This window comes from Takifugu rubripes, chromosome 8, assembly GCF_901000725.2.
Source record: "Takifugu rubripes chromosome 8, fTakRub1.2, whole genome shotgun sequence".
NCBI classification, from domain to species: Eukaryota; Metazoa; Chordata; class Actinopteri; order Tetraodontiformes; family Tetraodontidae; genus Takifugu; species Takifugu rubripes.
In genome coordinates, this window is record NC_042292.1 from 6,585,118 (window position 1) to 6,606,876 (window position 21,759).

At 41.9% G+C, this 21,759-nt stretch overlaps 1 protein-coding gene across 1 annotated transcript in view; it reads left to right on the forward strand.

Moving 5' to 3' along the window:
- The first annotated feature begins 5,698 nt into the window (after positions 1 to 5,698).
- The window catches only part of LOC115250814 (neural cell adhesion molecule 2-like), a 150,781-nt gene continuing 134,720 nt past the window's right edge, over positions 5,699 to 21,759 (forward strand). Inside the window, 2 exon segments of the mRNA XM_029841010.1 lie at positions 5,699 to 5,816; positions 5,904 to 6,403. Of these exon segments, the coding sequence (XP_029696870.1) occupies positions 6,352 to 6,403 (52 nt within the window). The 5' untranslated portion in view covers positions 5,699 to 5,816; positions 5,904 to 6,351.

Sequence of the window (21,759 nt, forward strand, 5' to 3'; positions counted from 1 at the left end):
GTCAAACTTCAGATTGCACACACAGCGACTGGCTGCCTGTATCTTATATCTAAGGATTGCTGCGTGGTCGGGCCGCCGATATTTCAGCTCACTGAACTAATGTCATTGTTTCGCCACAATGGTGAACCAAGCTGGACCTCTTTCCACGGGTTTGCTCCCTCTCACACACACAGCTCAGAAACACGTGTATCCCTTCCGCTGATCCGTTGTGATGTCTCATTCCACCTCATTTCTCCAGACCCCTGCTTCTTTCTAATTGAAGCAGCGGCGAATACAATTATGGTGAGAATCATCCCGGGCTGATGTGGGGATGGATTAACGGGATTAAAAAGATAATCTGTTGACCCTCTGGCCCTGCCACAGTATGAGGCTGGGAAGGCAATTTGAAGCAGAGAGGGGAGGAGATGGTGGGGGCTTTAATGAGCAGGCTGACGAAAAGCCCATGACCACTGAGAGCCTTGCTTGACTTGTCTCTTTGGGGATTACTTTCTACAAGACTCCCCACCACAATTGCACCTTACTGCTCACATCTGGCCAAGTCCTTCGAGGATGTTCAGAGCAGCTCTGAGGATGCAGTAAAATAGTTAGATAGAACAGCATCCTGGTTTCTGTGTCAGCATCGAAGACCCAAAATATTAATATTTTCAATTTACACGAGTATTGTGTGGTCGTATAAAGGAGTCATAATGGCAAAGGGTCTCCACTGTCACACGTTCGTTCTGGGTAGTCGTAGGCGTTGGGGCGGCCTCCAGCAAAAAACCTCTGAGACTAAGTAACTAAACTCAAATGTTCAGAAACTCTTCTGACAATGAGGTTTTCCCAGTGAAATTGAAACAAAAGTGTGAAAGCTGAAAATGATGACATTTAGCTCACAGTTTAAATGCCTGTTGATATATTTTTTTTTTTTTACATACTATATATATAGTATGTAAAATTCCATTTTAATTAAGTGATTATAATTGAAAAACATAATGGAAAACAGCTTCTTGTTATTGTACCTCAACAACCTTGGAAGCTTAATTATTTACCGGTACATGCCAGAAAAATAGCTACTGACTTAAATTCTATTTTAAAAAAAATACAGTTTGGCAACATTATACCTACCTTTTGTCGTTTCATGTAGTCTTCTGAGAAGCATGTCATTCAAGTCGGGTTGGAACTGTCAACCGTGTGTAGTTCTTAGAGCTTTTTATGCTCATATTTCAATGGGAGTTTTGATGTTAGTCCACCATAGCAAAACCAATTAGACTTCCTCTACAGGTGGCTTCAAATTCTGCCAAAGAGAGGAAACCAAAGGACCCGAGTCAGAATTAAACTCAATATTCGGACTGGTCGAATAGAAGCAAACCAGGCTGTGACTGGAGAATGGTTATAGGACCTACCTTTATTAGCCTTTAGTAAATTTAAAGGGAAATGAAAATTCACCCAATTGTCACATCAGTCTTATGTAGATTAGAGTAGAGTGCTGCCTTCCCGTTAAACTGTGAAGAAACTAAGTGTCCTTTTGCTCTAAGATATACAATGTGCTGGAAATGCTCAGTAAGGATAGGAAGGTAACAGCTTGTTTAAAATGGGAAAAGCAGATGACACATTATTTTTAAAAGGTCCATCCTCTCACCCTTGATATATGTTTTCAATTTTCTAAATGTTTGTAATAAATATGAGTACATTTCATTTCTTATGCTGCTGGATTTCATGGTGAAACTTCAGAAAAGACCTAGAGCTTGTAATCACATTAATTCACAAATAAAGTGTAAAGATAACTTGATAATCAAAGGAAAGCAAGCAAAGGAAATTGCTAATATGACTTCACCAATTATTCAATTTATAGTCACACAACTGCTCTTTGACTAGAGCGCAATTGAGTGCTTTTGCAATTTTAAAGAAAAACTCTTCAAGGAAACAGTATTTAAATAACAAGAGAAATTTAAAAGCACTTCTCAGAACCATCTGTTTAAGTTGTCTTAGTACAACAGGTGTCTGTAATTGATTTGATTGCACAGAAATCCACAAAAGATAGAAATGTTGAGGAAACTGCAACATTTGAGCCCTCCCTCTCTCTCTCTATGTGTGTGTGTGTGTGTGTGTGTGTGTGTGTGTGTGTGTGTGTGATTTTTATTACCAAGTGGTTCAGGGATTCTTCTATCTGCTGTCTAGATTTTGTGCTGAATCAGGAGGCTGTCCGGCAGATTTTCCATCATAGCCTGGACAGAGTGACTTGTCTCCGCGAAGTCAGGACTGCAAACCAAGGCAGCATTAAAGTGGGACGCTACAAGGTAAAAAACGTATCACTCACCGGGCCTTTCACACACACGTGCGCACACGCACACACACAGGCACACATACTACTATCTTTGTGTGGACTCTCAGAGGCATAAAGCATTACCAAGCTCCATAACCTAACCTTAACCATCCCAACTAACCCCCTACCCCAACTCTAACCCACACCCAGTTCGAACCTCAACCTCCTCAACCTTAAACTGTGTCTTAACCCTAAAAGAGTCCTTTGAAGTTGTGAAGACCAGCCGAAAATGTCCTCGCTTTCTATTAGAATGCAGATTTTGGAACTGAGTAATATGAACAAGAACCCACACGCAGACACAATATTCACATGATGTGGCCTGTTTAATATGCAGTACGTTATTTCTACAGCTGGGGGTCCATCAATTAAGCTAAACAGAGAGATGGTATCATAGGAGGCGATAAATATCCATAATTACTGATGAAAACCTCTCCACCGTCTCTCAGCAGGCAGAGATGTTAAGTGACGTCTCAAAATTTCAGTAAAATCTATTTAAAGTCGAAACAATATACTGGGAAATCTGTACTTGAATTTTCCACTAATTACATCGTAAAAATCAACTGGAACATTATCTATCTTTTTTCAGAATGGCATGCTCTCTAGCTTTCTGCTCACATTCACAGTTAGTAGCAATTGCAATGCAATGCAATCCAATGCAGTCCGGCCAACAGCAATGTTTCATCTAACAATAACTTTAAGAGGTTTTTCTAATTATATGAAGCCCACCATTACGCATCCAAGAACCTGAATCCATGGCTAGAGAAGCCCGTAGCCCTCCATGCTGCATACTGTTGTCACCAGAAGCTGCCTGTCAAATCCTTGGTGTAATAACCTGATAAAGATCCAGGATATGGGCCAAACCACACACTTGTTTTTCAGTCTGATGTGTTCTGGTTAATGTGCTCATTAATTCTACTACTATATTGCCATTTGAGTATGTCATTTAATCAGTACTCTATTTCTCAGAGTTTGCTGTGTGGTGTATATCCAGTGCCACCATATATGTGGAATGAAAACATATTTTTTATATATTTAACTGGTACATTCCTTTGCTGCACATGTTTATTCCTTTCCTGCTATTATTCTAAATCTCAGTGTTCATTAGTGATGAGCGAGCATGAGCCTTGTGGATGGGCACGTGTGCATACTGGTGTTACACTGTCCAAATGTGTCCAGACCTCAGCATTGAAAGACTGGGATCAAAACACAACCCTGGCATTAGTAGCCCCCAGCAGCGAACATTTTCTCATCAAACATCAAACCAACCCCACAGGGGCCCCCAAACAAGCACAAAAAGCACACCAAAACCACATCTCACCAAAATCATAAACACATTGGCCTAACCATGGTCAGTATGAACCCACAGCATCCTGAAAAACACAATATATGTGTAGTTGACCAAAACATGGAAGTAACAACCAACCACGCCAGCACGCAACCGAATGCAAAGGCGAGAGCCAGACACTCAAGGATTAATAACGTGCTTTACACGCATACAGTTAATAACGTATGAAGTGGCTTGCTCTACCCATCTGTCTGGAAAACAAATCAGTCCATTGATCACACTTTTCCCCCAAGCTAGCAGTGTTTTCTTGGTTTATGGGCTGCATTGGGCCTCTCTTATTGGTTAAAAGGCCAAGGGGCCCACAAGGCACTGTGGCCCTTCTGGCATCTGCCAAATTTCCAGATTACCTGTCTGTCTCTGGACCTCCGGCTGAAATAAGAGCTAGAGACTCTCCCATAATTACGATCATTCCAAACTTTACAGCACCCTCACCATGAAGAGGGTACTTTAAGTAAATAGCTGTAGGAACTGTTTTTATCAGCTGAACTCTGTCATTTGCTTGAAAACATCCATGCAGATCATTTATCATAATAATTCTGCCTGTCTTGCTTTGACCATAAACTACAAGTCTATGTTTGAGAATTTGTTGAAGCTTTTTTCCTTGGCTGCAACAGCTTTATCATTTACAGTGTTTTCTATACAGCTCAGGAATGGTGGAGCATGAAGCACTCAAGTGCATAATTCTGTTTTATTGAAATGGGAAGCAGAACTAGATGGCATGTTAAGATGTGTAGTGTGGCATATTATCAAGGGAGGCGATGCTCTGACATGCAGTGTGTAGCAAACAGCTCAGTCCTCATCTTAAGTCCGGCATAAAACGTACTTTTTCCTTTGGGGAGATCTTTCAGGATGAACGACATAGAAGAGATACATATGTACAGTAGAAACTGGTGCGTGTTATTTACAGCAGTGGCTTAAAAAATGTCATGTTTCCATGACGTCGAAGCATGTCAATGCCCAGCACATGCCGACAGCCCACAAGGCTCGCACTGTGATGATGTGACATATTTGCCCTTACCCTTAAAATGTTCCTTATATTTTCTTAAACCACAGTTTTCACTTTCTAAACACACAAGGTCTGTCAGATCCTGATTGTATCCTGATCTGAACCATATCTCGTTCCAACTCCACGCTGTGTGGATCATCAACACATGTGAGGCAGCTGTGAGCTGGCTGGCTGACAGTGGCCATGACAGATTTCACTGACAGCCTGACTTCAGACTTTAAACACACGATGCTACTGTAGGCCTTACCTAAAACTGTATACATTTTGATCATTCACAGCATTGACTGAGAATGGCAACAGTTTTCCGTAAGTTTGGAACATTTCCAGTGGTTTTAGTGCCATAAAACCACTGGAACCATTATGTTACATTGAACAACTGCTGGGAAACTGCTGTTTTGTCACTGGTATGATTTATTTAAGTGGATCCCAAGCATCCTATTTACTCTTGAAATGGTCATGGGCTTTGGGTTTTCATGCTAAGCTGTTCAGTGGACCAATCTGCATACGTATCCCCAACGTTCACACGTAATTAGCCTTTAACCTGGAGTTCCTCCTTGTGCTCATTAGCTATTAATGAAATCATTTTATCATTTATGAAGAATCTATACTTTTTCAATGAACTAAATAAAATGAGGGAGTCACTTCTTGTATATATGATTATGTGACAGCTGTTTCTCTATAAAACATTTAGTTTTAATAGCTGTAATCCCACTGGCATTGCAAACAGGAATAAATATGCTGTTGTGTGCTGCCCTTTGGAACTGTTTTTCCGGTACAAAGTCAGTTCCTACTGACCTGTCGAAATCTGTTCATGTTACCTTTTTTTCCCCTTTTGACATTTCCTCATTTATTTATGTAATTAGAAGTGATTATTTTTGTCTAAAGTGCATGCTTTTGCATCTCCACGCTGTGTGTGATGATGTCCAGGAAAAGGACACACTTGACGTTGTGACAAAACCCCCTGCCTGTCAGAATCAGGTAAGTTCCCAGCAGCCCTCGAGATGGCTGTTGGGGAGTGTCTTTGTGTTTTCATTGCCTCACTCAGCCTGGCAACTGTGGGGAGTTGCAGCCTCCAAGACGGGCGTCTGCTGGAAACAAAGTAATATGGGTGAAACCAGCACGACTCCAGTCTTTTAATCCAAAAGCAATAAGTGACAACTGAAGTAAACACGCACTAATTCAGCTATTTTATCTACACAACAAATATGGCTGCAATTAAGGGTATGTTTTTCACCTTGGCATATTTTCAGAAACACCAGTTGCCTTTGCTGCAGTTTAATGATATACAGGCAGCCACACTTCTCCAAACTCAAACACAAGGCCCTGTGACTACCATCGACTTCCCACGAAGAAGAACAGAAGTGTCAAAAAAGACAAGAGAAGCAAAAGAGGGAAGCTGCGCAGGGCCTGGCCAGGGTGGTTCCAACCGAGGCAGTATCGTTTCCATAGTTGTGCTTCCATTACCCTTTCTGGTGGATCATTCAAAACGAGCATCTGGGTCCTCAGCGCAGCGCACACGCGGTGAACGCGCTTGGAGCGGGAGCGCGCGTCCAGGAAGGCATCAAGCAGCCGAGGCAGCGCATTTGCCAGCGGAGGATCGACACGGCGGATGAGCGGAGCCCAGCTTTTTTCTCTGCTCACATCCTTTTTATTCCGCAGCTGAAAACAACGTCCGACAGCCCCAAACCTGCCTCCAGAATGATGCTGAAACTCGCCTTCCTCCTCGGGGTGCTCGTCTGCGGCAGCCAAGGTGGGTGGTGCGTGTGCGTGTGCGTGAGAACCTCCAGCTTTGCCGACTTTGTGGACAAGTTGCGTGTGATCTGCGGCAGCCAGCGGGAGCCGAGAGGGAGAGAGGGTTGGATTGTTCAACTGGACCGTATTTTGTAGTTGAGGCACGTCTGGGGGGGACCAGAACGCTCTCGTGCTGAAAAGGGGGCATGATAATGTGGCCCCCATTATAGGAAGGAGGAGGCAGCAAAGCTGCTGTCCTCAGGAGCGGCTCCTCGTTGTTTTTAGTTTGAAATGTGTAGAAAAGCTTTCCCCGTGGTGAACTTCCTGCAGACACGCGTTCCTTTCGACTGTCGTCTGTCTTCTCCCCTCACTCTGGTGTAGATTCCGAGCTCCACTCGCCGTTTGCACTGCGGGACCGTGCGTGATTAATGCTTGTTGCGGTGGAATAGTCAAAGTTTCTGGGGAGCAGCCGCGTTTGCGACGCTCCACCTGCTGTGGTGTCATGTCCGCGGTTCACCTGCTGCGGGGGCAGGTGAGCGTGTGCGCGGGGGGGGGGGGGGGGGCGAGTGCGTGTGCGTGCGTGCGTGCGTGCGAGGGGAGACAATGAACTATTTCTGCCCAGAGCGGAGTGAAGGTGTGAGCTTCTTATTCTCGGAGCATTTGATCGCCTCTCTTATGTGGCTCGCAGTCCGAGATATACGCGTCACATTCACAACTCGTCGGTTTCTTAAAGGGAAGCGAAATTTCTTTCAAAGGGAGATTATTTGGATCAGCAGCGTTATCTTAAAAAAAGAAGTCTTAAAGAAAACAAAGATGTGAAACGCTTCAGGCCAAGACAGAAAAGTTGTTCGTTGACATTTTCTTCCTGGCGCGCAACGGCAGGTGGGGGTAGAGCGCTACAAAGTGGTGCTGAGACTGCTGCGTCTCAGGCGTTTAGGAGGCTGCTGTGAAGATCTCAGGGGGACTAGAGGACACCTAGCACGGACCAGGAGAAGTTCTGTCGTTGGTTTAAATACAGTCACCCACAACATGCAAGCAAAGTTGTAAATCTTTTCAATATCGGCGTATAAAGTGAGCTCACTTGGAAACCTCACCGCTTGTTTATTTGTTTGTTTAAAGACCTATGTCAGGGATTTGTCTTGGAAGTGTGTGGAATTAGAGCACAACACACAACTTAAACTTATGAGCAGTTATATCCTCAAACATGATCCACGCCTCATTTTTAACATTTTGCAATTTGGATGCAGGAACTTGCTGTAATGTATCCAAACTCAACGCACCAAGTCAGTTTCATTTAAAGCCATATCCCTAGCATGCATCCCTTTGTTTCTTTCCCTTTGTTGCAGTAGTGTTACATCACCCTTCCGCCACCCAATTTCCATTTTTATCATGTTTTTCATAATGGCCTATCCTAGACAAGTTGACGCGTTAGAGACGAAGCGGGGAAGTCGTTGTTAAGTGAAAAATAAGAGAAGTGTTGAGGTAGTTGAAGGGCAGGCGCTACAGTGGGTGTTAAAACACTGTCATGTGAATGCGAGGAAAGGGCTCAGAGGATTGACAGAGGACTGACAGATGACAGCTCCTTTGATAGATGACAGTACGTCATACAAGTTGCCTGATGAGTTTTAAAAATGACTCTACAGTACTGATGATGCTCAAATGTAATTGGATAAGTTCATGCATCACTTTAAAAAAATAAAAAAGTCTTCAGTTTGTAACAGTAGTTGTAGAGGATGATGCATTTTGCACCAAAATTAGGTAGATATAGATTGCCGGGTGTCTTTCGTTCATCTTGTGGACAGCTAAGAATCTCAGGCGACTTCATAGCTTGGTAAGGATGGCTAGATTTAGCCAGCGTCTCCGCCTCACGCTGCCTCCTAAAGGAAAACATCTGCTTTTCAAGTCCCAGCTCACATCCTCCCTGCATTTTGAGTATGCATCCTTGAAGGGTGGAGGTATATCTATTTACCTTTTTCCCCATGCTAAGTGCCTTGAATTGTGTGCTCAGCTTAGCTGGACCTCGCTGATGGTATATTAGGATATTTTGCCTGCTGAGAATGTCAGTAATGCTCGGTGTAAAAGATTTATGCTCTCGGGTTCAGAGTTTCTAATTGCTTCCCAAGTCTCTGCTAAAGGGAGTGTTGGAGGTTTGCTTACATCTTCGACGTCTGGAAGATGACCGTGACCGTGTTTGTGTGAGAATTGTAAATGTGGGGCCAAAAATAAATATCTTCTGGAGTCATCTAGATAAATGAAATCAGTATTTCCATATTCTGTCTATATTCTTGTGCCAAAAACTGTGCAAGAAAACAGTGGATGGACACAAGTCATAATAACATTTATCATATATGAGCTAATATTAAATGGGCGCTTCTCCCACAAGCTGTAGCTTGTGTCCTGCTCCTGAGGTGAAATTGATTGAGTTAGTTGATTAATAAACTGGGATTGGTAGCATACATATAGGGACCCAGTGTATTAATGAAAATGGAATTGCCCCCTTGAGGCAGCTGTATATGAGAAATCAATTTATGGAATGACTGGAGTCAGCAGCCTGACTTGTACAAAGGCCAATCTCTGTTATTGATATGCTGTTTATTTCTCCATGCAAGCCTTTGATTTCTCATCTGTGCCTTTCAGCACCACATCCACCAGTTTCAGGACTTACCATTCAATATGTACGTGGCACATAAGCCAGGTGAGGAGTCTATCTTCGAAACACCTCGATTTGTGAGAATAGGTCTGACTGCCAAGCAACTGTGCTGCAGGCCTGTTGCCAGCTTGGGGGGAATAAAAATGGAGGAATGAGTCAGAAAGATCAGGCATTTTCACATATGATTGACACATTTTTCCAACACCTAACTGCATATTTTCTTGTCAATTTCCAGATGCAGAGACCATAAATACATGAAAAGAGTAAACACCATTAACATAGTATAAATTCCAGTTGACTTACAGTGACACTAACTGAGTACATTTCATTATATAGGCAGCAAACTTGAAAAATATGTACGAAAAAAATTAAATATCTGTATAATTTAAGCAGATAAAAGGAATAAGCTGGAAAGCAAGCAGGCATAATGAAGCACAACCTAAACATGCAGCGGTATAAAACTTCTACCGAGTACAAAATGGAATTTAAATGTACGCATAAAGCAACGGACAGGCTGCGAACATTACAATGTAAATAACTCATAATTCAGAACACAATTCAGCGACACACTTGAGTGGCTTGGCAAAAATTGATCTCCCTTGCTCATGAGTAACTAGGCAGGCTGGGCAAGCTGCTCCATTACCAACAGTTCCGTTAACGGCATCATCAGTATCAGAAAAGGAAAACTGTCCAGATGTTTCTTTTTCTAAATGTGGAGTATTTTTTCAGGAGCACTTTAAAGCTTTAAGAGAGCTTCTTCAGCCTGAAGAGAGGAGAAATTGTACCACCAATGACTTATATTTGCGTGTTCAATGTTAGAAAATAGGTTGTGTAGGTAATGTTGGTCTGTCAAGCTGCCACAACCACTGTTGTTCTGTCGGAGCTGCTGATTATATTTCTTATTCTGAAACCCAGGAACATAAAATTGCTAACAGTGGTTTGAGTCTGGATAGACTGATGCCATTGACAGGCAGGAAGGCAAGAAGAGATTATATTTAAAAATTCATCCAATTCAAATTAATCTGATTGCATCCAATTTAATTGCATTGTGAAGAGATTGAATCAAAATGTGGAGTTACTTTGCTAAAATTAATAAAATGTAATTGAGTCCTGTCAGAATGGAATCAAATTAGACCAGTGTGATGTGATTGGAACGGGCAACCACTGTTGCTGCATCATGCCATGCGCTCCTGTGGCCCTGCCTTACATTTTATGTTAGCTTTGAAGGTCATCGAGGACTAGTTGAAGCCAAAGACGACAAAAAATCTAGGTTTGGTACTGACTTACCTGGACGGTCATGAACAAGAAATATGTCATATTACGGTATAAATGAAGTGCTAACATACTAGGTGAAATTAGCATGATCAGCGCAGCCGTTAAAACAACTATCCATAAAAATAACTTCAGATGCCTGAGCTGTGCTCTTCTAGTGTTGCAGCTGAGCAGCTTCAGCAAAAGCATCACTTATCAACATTGTTGTTGTTCAACAATCCTGCTTCAACCTTTCTGTCCTGGGTTTACCATAAAAGCCTCGCTGCTGTTGAAAAGGTGTTTTATTTTCTTCATCATTTTACCTTCCCCTGGGTCACATTTGAAGCTGTGGCTGGATCATAGGCGTGATTGAAATCGTTGCGTATCGCATTCCTCCTGCATCCATCGCGTGCAGGCGCAGGGATATTTTTGTCAATTTGTGAACTGCTCCAAAGGGTCCTGTCTGTGAGACAGCACCTGCTTCACCGTTTTATTTCAACAGCAAGTTTGAAGTGTGTAAACTTGGCTGCGTCCTTGGGTGCTGAGCAAGATGTTGCCTTGATAGTTGGGGGAGAGCAGAAATTGGACAGCTAATTTGAAGCATACTCGGGAACTGAAAATGGCTTCCCAACCACACAATAGAGACCTCTTAAGAATCATCACTAAATGTGTCATCATGAATGTGGATGCTGGAGCCAAAATGTGTCGAGGCATATTAAATTCACTGCCAATATTCCTGACAGATGAATGTCGCCAAGGCACTGGGATTGACATAGGTGGATGTCCATTAGGATGGTGTGTGTTGATGACAGATGGACAGACGGGTGAGTGCGTTAATGCTGGGATGTAGATAGAACCGTAATGAAAAGGAGCCATTTACTAAGTGGTTGGAAAAAACTTTTTTTTCAAAAATGGAAATGGGACTTCTGTCGAGTATTTATTTAAAATAAGTAGTTAGCATCTCCCTGCAGAGGCTGCAGAATGTATATAGTCCATCACAGTGATTGAGAATAAGATTAATGTTAATTGCAGCTCTGCTGGCTGGGAGGCTCTAATGAGAAAGCACTTCAGGCTTTTGGGCACACTTTATCACTGGCTAATGACTATTTTTATTATCCTTGAATCTGCAGATAATTCCAGCATTTATTCAATTAATTGTTTAGTCTATAGAATGTTTAAACACAATCCGAAGCCAGTAGATAACTTTAAAATACAGAAAGAACACCATAAACCTACATTCATCGCATCTTCTCTTTTAGTTTTTATAAAGACACAGTTTCTAAAATTCTTACAGGAGTAATTGCGTACACAGCCATGAGCCGAACGCTCTGAATTTGATCTGAACTCTCTGTTTTCCATCATGATTGTGGACTGAAATCATCTTCTGTTGGATTGGCATGTTCTGTTTTGTGTTTCCAGTCTCCGCCTCTTCTCTGTTGCTTAATGAAGCTAAATTGTGATGGATGGACTCTCAAGTGAAAGGATGCGGTCCATTTTGTGATCTTAAAGAGATCAACCAGTCAGACCAAACACACACTGTGACAGTTTCTTACCAGGCACAGCCAAGCAGTGTGGGGTGTTGAGGAGTTTAAACCCCAGGACCTGCTGGTACTGTCGGCATACAGGTGATTTTAGATAGTCCAGCGTCCTCAGAGGGCTGGTGGTGCTTGAAGCTGATGCTGAGACAGCCTTGAAAAGAGATCAAGTCTTCTCAGATTTCTTGCCTGGTGGCAAATATCCCTATTCATGGGAGGCACCACTTGATGAGAAATAGATGAGAGAGAAGGACAGGAGGAAGAGGAGGGACACTTGGGATGTGTTTGCGGTGCAGCAGGATAACTGGCAGTGAGGCCAAAGCATCTCCTCTTTCTTGATTGCCTCCCCATGCCAGATAGTCTTCAAACGGAATCTCCGAAATGCACTGTGGTCAAGCTTGTTTTTGTTTTTTATTCTTCTTTCTCTTCAAGTCCCCATGAAAAGCTTCCCTGCAGCTGGATGTAGCTGAAACTCCTCCCCGGGGAGATATCAGGGAAGCTAGTCAGATGGTAAAGCCACCTCAACTGGATGAGCAGCAAGTTGGCATTGAGCTCCTCCTGGATTGCTGAGCTCTTTGTGCAGTGTCTAGGGACATTTATGGAAAACCAATTTCAGACACTTGCTGTGACTCCGATTATTCTTATTTTTTGGTCACATATGGCATCAAGGTGAAATGTAAATGAGAGCTTCCTTTTCATGATAGTGGGCCAGTGGTGGATGGTTGACCTTTACTGAACATGAATAAAGATGCCAGATTTTTAGGAAATCTTTTGCTCTCTTTTTTTTTTTTTCTTTGTTATTTTGCTCATATTAGATTGACATTTTATCACACTTCTTATATTCTTTTAATGACCTTGAAAATCCCCTGATGACTGGCAGTCCTTCAAAGTCACCCAACGCACATCAACATCAGCGGCTTGACTATCTGTTGGAGACATAAATCTATGGGGCGGTTATCTGCTTCCTCTCACTCCTTTCATGTCCTCTCTGTTACATGTTCCTCCCCCATGTTTCATCAGCATCATCTATAGGGGAAAGATCCTGTTCTTCCCTACAGGGCAGGATATTCATGCAAGTGTGCTTAATATTATTTGGTGAGATAGATAATGGTGCGGTGCAGCTCATGTCAGTTATTAACACCTACAGATTTTTATTTTGTTAGGAATTCCCAGCTTCGGATGGCTCAGGGCTGTTTTGTCAAGCCCGTGTCTCAGCTGTAGCAATTGTTTTGAGCGGCTCACAAAGGGAGGCAGGCAAACTGTAGGTACCTTTAATTACACAATGCATAATGTCCCGTCATTCCTAGCTTGCCTGTACTCCCACGGTACCCTGAGATTGTTGTCTTCCCACACACCATTTCATGGAAATACACAAAGGGGTTCTCTTTAATTAAAGAATCTACCTCATCTTCAACTTGATCAATTGTTTACGGATCTTTAGGCACTGCGAGTGAAGTACAGGCTCTCATGTGTTGGTCCTGGTCCTACGTTGCTTTTGTAATCTCTGAGATCCAAGATGGGAACTTAGCCAAGCCTATTTTTGGATTGATTCTCTGTCTAGACCAGTAAAAGCCAGTTTTTGCTTTTCCAGACTACGATCACCCTAATACGTGCACATGTTTCCTGCATTATTCATACAATGAGCACTTCATCAAACACACATATGGTGTCATTTTTCTGGATGTATTTAAAGAGATAACTTCAAGGTGGAACGGGCGTTGAAAAAGTGGAGCTAGAAGGAGTCGGCAAAGGTTCGTGGGAAGGGTTCCTTTGCTGGCCTTCCTTTCATGTGAATCTACATGCTTTAGGGCTCGAGTCTTAAGAGAGACGTGTGATCTTGTGCATTGATGTATTTCTTTGCAGCCAGAAAGTTCTTTTTTTGATAAAGTCCTGTTGTAACCAGCACCAGGGACTGAAAACATCATAGAAACAAGTGCTGCAAGACATGTAACATGTGATCCTCCAAACCCTAAGCTCTGAGTGCCTTTTTGTTATATTTTGTTGAATCGGTTCGCTGGAAGGATTTTTGGCTGATGTCTTTAATTCCAAATTTAAGAACCTTTCACAAACTGGTGGTGGTCGTCTAAACACTTCATCACGCCCAAACTTCACAGAGGCTGATTATGTTCCTCAGAGTTCTCAGTGCTGTGGAAAGAGTTTTCCAGTTAGCCACAGCTTGCTGTACATTGCTCCAAGAGGCAAGATTACTTTTATTTCACGGTGCCGTTCATCCATCCTGTAATGTCTGAAATAGGTAACTAAAGAAATGATAGATGGTTGTGACTCTTGAGGCGAAAGACGCTGCGGCGGATATAGAGAAACATTGCAGTGCGGCTCCTCGGTCAATAAGCAACAAGATGCTCTGCTGGTAGCTGCAAAGGGAGGGCAGCAGTGGCTGCGGCAGCTCTCTCCCCAAGGAGGCGGCCTGAGCCACAAATTAATACAGCGCTCCCACATGATCGGGAGTTTCATTTGGAACCGTCACGGTACATAAACCCCCACAGAAATGAGGAGTTCACTGAGGTCCCCCCTCCACCCTCCCAAGAGTCCCTGTGTAACCTGTGTGATGGTAAGACCAGGCTCACTGCTCTTTCACCTATGTCCCCACCTCCTTGAAACTTCGTGAGAAGGTTGTGCTGCAAATGTTCACAAGGGCTGGCACATTGTTTAGGACATAATCTTCCTGACTCTACATAATTACCATGTAATTGTATTTAAAAAAAAATCACAAGAAAGTTATAAATAATTCAAGATGAAATTATCTCTGACAGCTCAGATTTGTTGGCCAACAAATTTGCCAGCAACTCACGCAGTTTCTGCAGAACTGATTTGACAAGAGTGTGAAATTCTCATTGACAGACAGGGAGAGTGATGTAGCCCCGGTGCGGGCCACAGTTTTATCATTAGTTTTGAAATGCTTCACGTTAAATACAGCCACCGGCTTTCTCACAGCGGGCTTCAGAGCGAGGACTAATAGCTCGATTTGCTAAAACAAAACATGAATTCATACTTTATCTACATTCATAAAACAGTACTGTTGAAGATGTAATGTTGGACATCGTGCTTGTTCCTAGATGGACTTCAAGTGTTTGTGGGACGTAGGATTGATAGTGTAGTGTCCTAAATTTCTAATGATTGGCACATTTATTTTTACAGCAAGCCAGACCATGACCCAAGAGCACTTTTAAAAGAAAGAGAGAAATAAAAGGGTGCGATGGATGACTAAGAAGTTTAGCATACAGCCAAATTTCCTCTTTTTAAATACACTACAGTATTAGTCACTTGCAAATTATTTTTTAAAAGAGATAAAAGGAACAGGTGATTTGATCTCAGCGGAGATTTAGTCTTTCATGATTTCCTCTCATTATTGGGTCTTAAGCGACGGAAGGTAATGAATTAACTTAAATGTTTGCAGTCTCAACATTTATTCATCTGGGAAGTAACCAGAGGAAGTCTCTAATTTAGTTTCTTCCATCCAAGTGATTATTTGCTGTTTGTTACCAAATAAAACTTTGATACTGTTTTAATAAGAAACCAATTTATTTGTGGTGGTTTGACCAGTTTTATGGCCCAGTTTTAGTGGTACCTCCCTAAAGGCTGTGCTGTGTTGTGGGATGCATTACAGTGTTGCTGAATCTAATGTCTGCATCGTAGCACAAAAAAGAAAAGAAAATGGTGACTCTCTTTTCCCTTGTTCCTCCTCTTTCCGAGAAGTGTATCCATTGGCTTTATGAATACTGATGATTGCTCATTGTTCCTTGTCACCTGGGGTGTTGTCAAGAAAATCCTGAGAATGGAGAAGAGAATCTGCTCAAAATCGACTCTTTGAGGAAAAGAAGCTGCAGAACAGGGTTTGCTTCTTTTTTTACAGTGCTCTGGAATGGATGATCGACATAGACGTCAATACATCAGCAACAGACAGTTAAAAGGATCATTCTTTAGCTAAATTGTTATCTGATCCTGTTCACGTCTCACTTTTCTCACTGTTTTCTTTATGTTGTTTGCCTGCACTGTAGAACATCTTGGCTTTTGCTCCGTGCATTGATAACAGCTTCCTTGTATAACCTTAGAAAAGAGGACAAAAGAGATATTACAGCAGCCTTTTTTGGTCTACACTATTTTACCCTCTACCTGTAAATGAAATGCTGCTGATGCAGCCTGCTGCTGAAGTAGAAAACGTGTTTCATCTGAATGGCGGCTGTGTACTGTATGTGTTTGTGAGGTTGTTTATTTCTGGATCCTGCTTACGCTTTGATTTTTTTTTTTACTGTTTTGGTTCTTGCCCCCGTGTAGCTCAAGGCTCCAGGCATCAAGTGAGGATGTGGTGCTCTTATTTGCCTGCATCAGCAGGTTAATATGCAAATCAAAAAACAATATTCACATTGCTTGGAAGCTCACCTTAAGATGTATGCACAATTTTCGGAATTTCCATGTACTTGGTAGTGAGCTGATTGATATAATGTTCACTCATGTGTCACCCCTCTCCCAAAATGAAAATGAATAAAATGAGAATTGCAGGCATTGAATCAAAAATCGGGACCTCCCAATTCGCCGGTGGTTATGGTCTAATCATCATCTCATGGCAGGATTCCTATTTCAGTGCCTGGCCATGAGAAGGCCTAATAGTTCATCAGCAACGCAGGGGGAGGGAGATGGAGTTGGTGTGGCCTGCGTTCAACATGTTCAGCCATCTGGGGCTTCATCCAGACCACAACAGAGCTGCACGACTCTCGTTGGTTTCTTTGGCACAAACAGTATGAAATTTGAGGAATTGCCAAGCGAGGTCAGCAGAGCAACACTTTCCCACTAAGCTCTTTGTGAAATGATAACATCTTGGTTTTTTTGCTAAGATTCTCTTTTCTTCCCAGAGTCATCTTAGCATGCTAAAAAGTCATTTTCAATTTGTCGCGCTTGTTGTTTGGCAGCTTGTTGTGCGAAATGGGCATTTTGAGTAAAGCCTGTAAAATTCTAAGTGCAACAGTTTGGGAGCAGAAACAAGCTCAGAGGCCCAGTAGAGTCAGTAATGTAGTGAGATCTGTGTGTCGGATTGTCCAATAATTGGTTACGTTGTAATGTTTCATTTGCTTTTTCTTTTACCTACATACAGTCATATATCAGATGTAGGCAAATGGATGAGCAAATCCTCAGTCTGGGTAGCTGGAACTAACAGTTTATCAAAGTAAAAACAGCACTGATCTTGGAAAAATTAGAGCATTGAAGTCAGAGGTCTTTATTTACTACATGTTTTTCATTAAATTAATATTTGTTAAGTCTCCATAAGCTCACAAAACCCACTTCTTAGCGAGAAAAGTAAGCCGATTAATCACTTAGTTGATGGACAGAAAATTAATGAACTATTCTGTTGAGCATTTTTCCTTTTATTGTTCACAAATTATTTAAGTAGATTTGCTGGTTTCCTTTGTTTTGAATTAAATATGTCTGTCTGAAGCTGTCACGTGTTAGTTTTAAAATCAGTAGCTTGGCCATTTACACACAGTTGCCATGTACATTCCCACAATTCATGGAAACATCTTATGAGAGGAGGCTGTCTGTCAAACATCTGGGCATCATGACCATATTGATATTTAAAGGCCGTTAAAATATTTGTATGACACACTCCTTCCTTGGTGCAATTTCTTATTAACTCTATAAACTGTAAACACTTCATAAAAATCAGAATTTGCAGTTTCTTTGTGGGATAATGTGAAAATTGACATCCAAATGAAGCCGTGTAATGTCTGCGTGTAATATAGTTGTGTTTGATGGCTGTATTTACCACTGTGCATGTGCCCATGCACGCGCCTGTGGCTAGACCCATGTGTACAAGTGATTTATGAGCTGTTTTTAATCAGGCGGTAGAAAATGTTATTAGACAGTCTCCTCGCACTCCCTCCGCATGCAAATGATTCGGACCCTGCTGCACCCTGGGAGAGCCTCCTGTAATTAGTTCTGGGAACTCACCTGTTACCGAGCGGAGATAGAGGAAGGGGGAGGGACGTGCAGGCAGGAACAGAGTAGTGCATGAGCAGGACGCGAGAAAGATTGGCAGAGGAAAAAAGAAGCATGGAAGTGGAGGCGTATACAGATGGGTAAAGACATTGACCTCAATGTTAACGGGCTGCCAAAGCTAGCCTGGTTTTACTATCATATACCTGTTCCAGACCTAGGATCTGGCACAATTAATTGTGGCTCTTATTTGGCAGAAAGGTTTCCAGAGCAAATCTTTCAGAAACTGACTGGAAACTTTGACAACAACCACATGTGAGGTTTGTATGTCACCGGTGCTTAGTGCAGGATCCAGCTGCTCTTTCACTAGAGAGAGAGACAGAGAGCGAGAGGTTAGTAGTAAATCAAGAATACACTAAACATTTGGATTTCGGTTGTTTCTTTAGTTTTTATATAAATATCCAGTGAATACTGATTCGAATTAGAGCAGGGGTCTGTCACACCCCCACCACCCCAGACTAACATGTACTGTACACAGACTAAAAATAAAATACTGAAATTGTCAGATGGCTTATTTTCTTATGCACAGGCACACACAGCAATCGCACATTTTGCACTCCTGACAGGCCAGTAAAAACATTATGAAATATTCAGCAGGCGTTCGCGCCTCTACCTGTCTCAGCTATTTCTCCTTGCTTTGAGCAGATTTGTCAGAACCTTAGGACGAACTGCTGCTTGTGTACATGTTGGTGTCAGTTCTATTTCTCGGCGGCATTTGGTGTAAATGTGAGTTTGTTTGTGCATTTTTTTGGCTTGCGTGTTTTTCACACATTGTCTCTGCCTTTCTACTCTTTCATGGTTAAATAATAGAATAAGAATAACCGACTTTGATTTGTAATTTTATGTTTTCAGGGATAGATTGTTGAATATGCAAAGCAATAGCTGTGCTTCTATCCTTCTCAATTTCTGGGTTAAGCACATTTTGAAGTGTGATTTAAGGATGGATGTATATGTTTCCAACAATTTAATTTCTTTTACACCAACTATTTCAGCATCATGTCTTATCATCACCCTGATCTCAGTTAAGCATCAGCTCATTCAGCTAGGGAACTTTCTCTGTTGTTGACTGTTCCTGACACATTCCAATTCAGTCTGGGGGGGTCAACAGTGTAACAGAGGACAGCCAGAATCAGAGGGTGGAGGTCTTTTGCACAACAACATTTATCAGGAATATTGCTTTGCAGATGTATTTCCTTCCACTTCCATGAATACCTTTTTTCTCTCAATCAGACTGGCTTTAAACCACACATTGCAAGCAAATTTTTCTGATCTTAGGACAGATATTGCCTAGTGACATTATGATGTATGAACTCACGCTCGTTTGTCTTTGAATAGAAGCTGCACTTAAAAGGAATAATTGAATGTGTTACAATGCATTTTACATTTGCTAGGATAACAAGCCTTCTTAGTTTTTCAGGGCAGAAGTACATGAAGAGTCAGTGGAGTTGATAAGAGCAGAGTAAAATTAGTTAGTTTTGTTTAAAAAAAAACACACCAAACAAGCAAAAAAATCTTTGCATTTTAATGACTGGGAAAATAAATATTGAAAACAAAATCATGGTTTGAGAAAAAACACAGGTTTTTGTTTCCTACAAGTTGCTTAATTTCATCTTCAGTTCTACCTTTAAGCTAATGCTTCACCTGATGAGTGGTGCTGGTTTATGGTGCCAGGATGGCGGAGCAATGTATGCATTAGATTGGATTACGCTGATTTACTGTAAAATAAAATAAAAATGGAGTCACTGTTAATCTCTGCTATTGTGGAAATAGCTCAGTAATTACATAAAATGGCTAAAATAAGAGAGATCAAGCAATGTCGGGTCACAAGAGGACAAATTAGATGGGTGATGACAATAATATGTAGACCTCTGCTCTAGTATTTAAGTCTAATTGGCACATTTTGTTGACTACAGCCATAACTTTGTGGTAATAATGTTAATTTTCTTCATGTAGTGGAACGGTTTTCAGTACTGAACACAGCAGATGGCATCTGCATCGTGCTCACCAACCATCAGAACCAACCGTGTAATGTCAGCTCACTCCTCAAAGACTGGACCGATGGCCAACTCCATCAGAAACACATGTCGAGTGTCGTTCATTAGTCCCAGTGTTGTGAGAAGTTCATAAATCACAGCCATCTGGAAAGCTCTACGCATGTGCTGCAAAGCAGCGTGCCGCAGGCCGTCACCTCCCCTCCATCTCACTCTGCTGGCAAATCGCTGATCTGATAGCAGCTCCCAGGGCGTCCTGGCACGCCTGAGCCCGACCGGGAACAACAGAGCAGCAAATCTTTATTAAAGCGTTTTATTCTGGTAAAGACAGAGCAGCACCTTGCTTGCGGCGCCTCATTGGCTTCTCTTTGTCGGTCTCATTTAGATCGGAGTGTCAAACTCGAGTGTATCGCCTTTAATTGTAAACAGAAGAAAATGGATGGCACAACAATAGAGTATTAAATTTCACCTCTCGTGCCTCATTTAACCAGCATCATTAAAGAGTCGAGATTAAGCCACATCGCTTTATTTATGACATACGGAGCTTTATGAGACATTCACCTGTCATCCCATCCAGGCAATTCATTGAAAATTCATGATGGATGTCATTGGGCCAAATCCAGGAATACATCTCTTGAAATTAATGAGTAAAAAGAATGACTTGTACCATTTCTTGTGCAGGAAGCTGAAAAATGGCTTTGTATTCTCTGAACAGGGTGGATTATTGCCATTTTAAAAGAGCCCAAACTGCAACATCTCTGCTTCTTCTGAAGCATTACTTATGATAGAGCTGCTTCAAAGTGGGCCGAGCTTATCATCAACCGAGACGTGTAGTGTGAAATCATTTCAAAACAAGTTCTGCAATGATAAACTCAACAGTACAGTTTAGGTGTCACCAGCAAACCTGACATAAGAAATGAATTATACTGTATGTCATGTTGTCTTTCCATCCAGAGCCTCAGCCCCTCAAAACCAAGTGTGTGACTATTTATTCAGGTGAAAACCAACCCAAAATAGATGAAAATCTGGGTGTAGTCACTTTGCCAATGTGGCTGTCACCGGACAATCAGGGCTTGGCACAAGGGTGTATCTTGTATATGTGAACTCTGGTCATCAACTCTGAACCACAAAAACCACAGTCTCAAGAATCATATAAAGAACTAGACACCTTCCATGAAGCTGACTCCAGGCAGCAGAAACATCTGCTGAATTAATAGTTCTGTAGCATCTTTGCAGGTGTTTATTCCACAGAGAGTGAAAATGGTTGTCGTTCTTGTTCCAAAAACATCATAGCAGTGACATTAATAAACATGTGTGCACATGTTTACAAAATTCCATTAATACCCTAATTGAGCTGGAATTAGCATGAACCAGCATTGCTTGTTTGTCGTGAACTATTACTCACATTTGTGAATTAATTATGATAATTTAGTGTTAGATGCCACTTGAAAAGAACGAGGCAGAAAGGTGTTCGCTAATTAGTGTGTGCGGGTCTGTGCTTTTCATCCCTGTTCACCCTTGACGTCATTTATCCTCGGCACACCTCGAAGTGCTGACATTGGTTTGTTCCTGCCTCAGATGCTGATCCCCAAGGCAAACAGCAAGCAGAAAATAAGCATGTACAGGACGAGCTGGAGCTCAGGGTAAAGATGGCACAATAGCTGATCATCAAGTAATTATGAAGGCCTTCCACTTCCTAAAAGGCTGTTGGACATTTTACCATGCCGACATGTTTTCTGAACAGCTGCACGATAGCTTTTTTTTTTTAATTAAAAAAAAAAAAAAATCTTTTATCTCCAATCCGTCACAAAGCATGATGAAACAGTCCTGGCTTTTCTAACCTCTGAAAGGGAAACAAGAAGTTGCAACGAGCCCGAGACACATTTTCAACCACAAGCAAATCCTTTTCCTGCCACAACTCTCCCTCTTTCTCTGGGGAAAT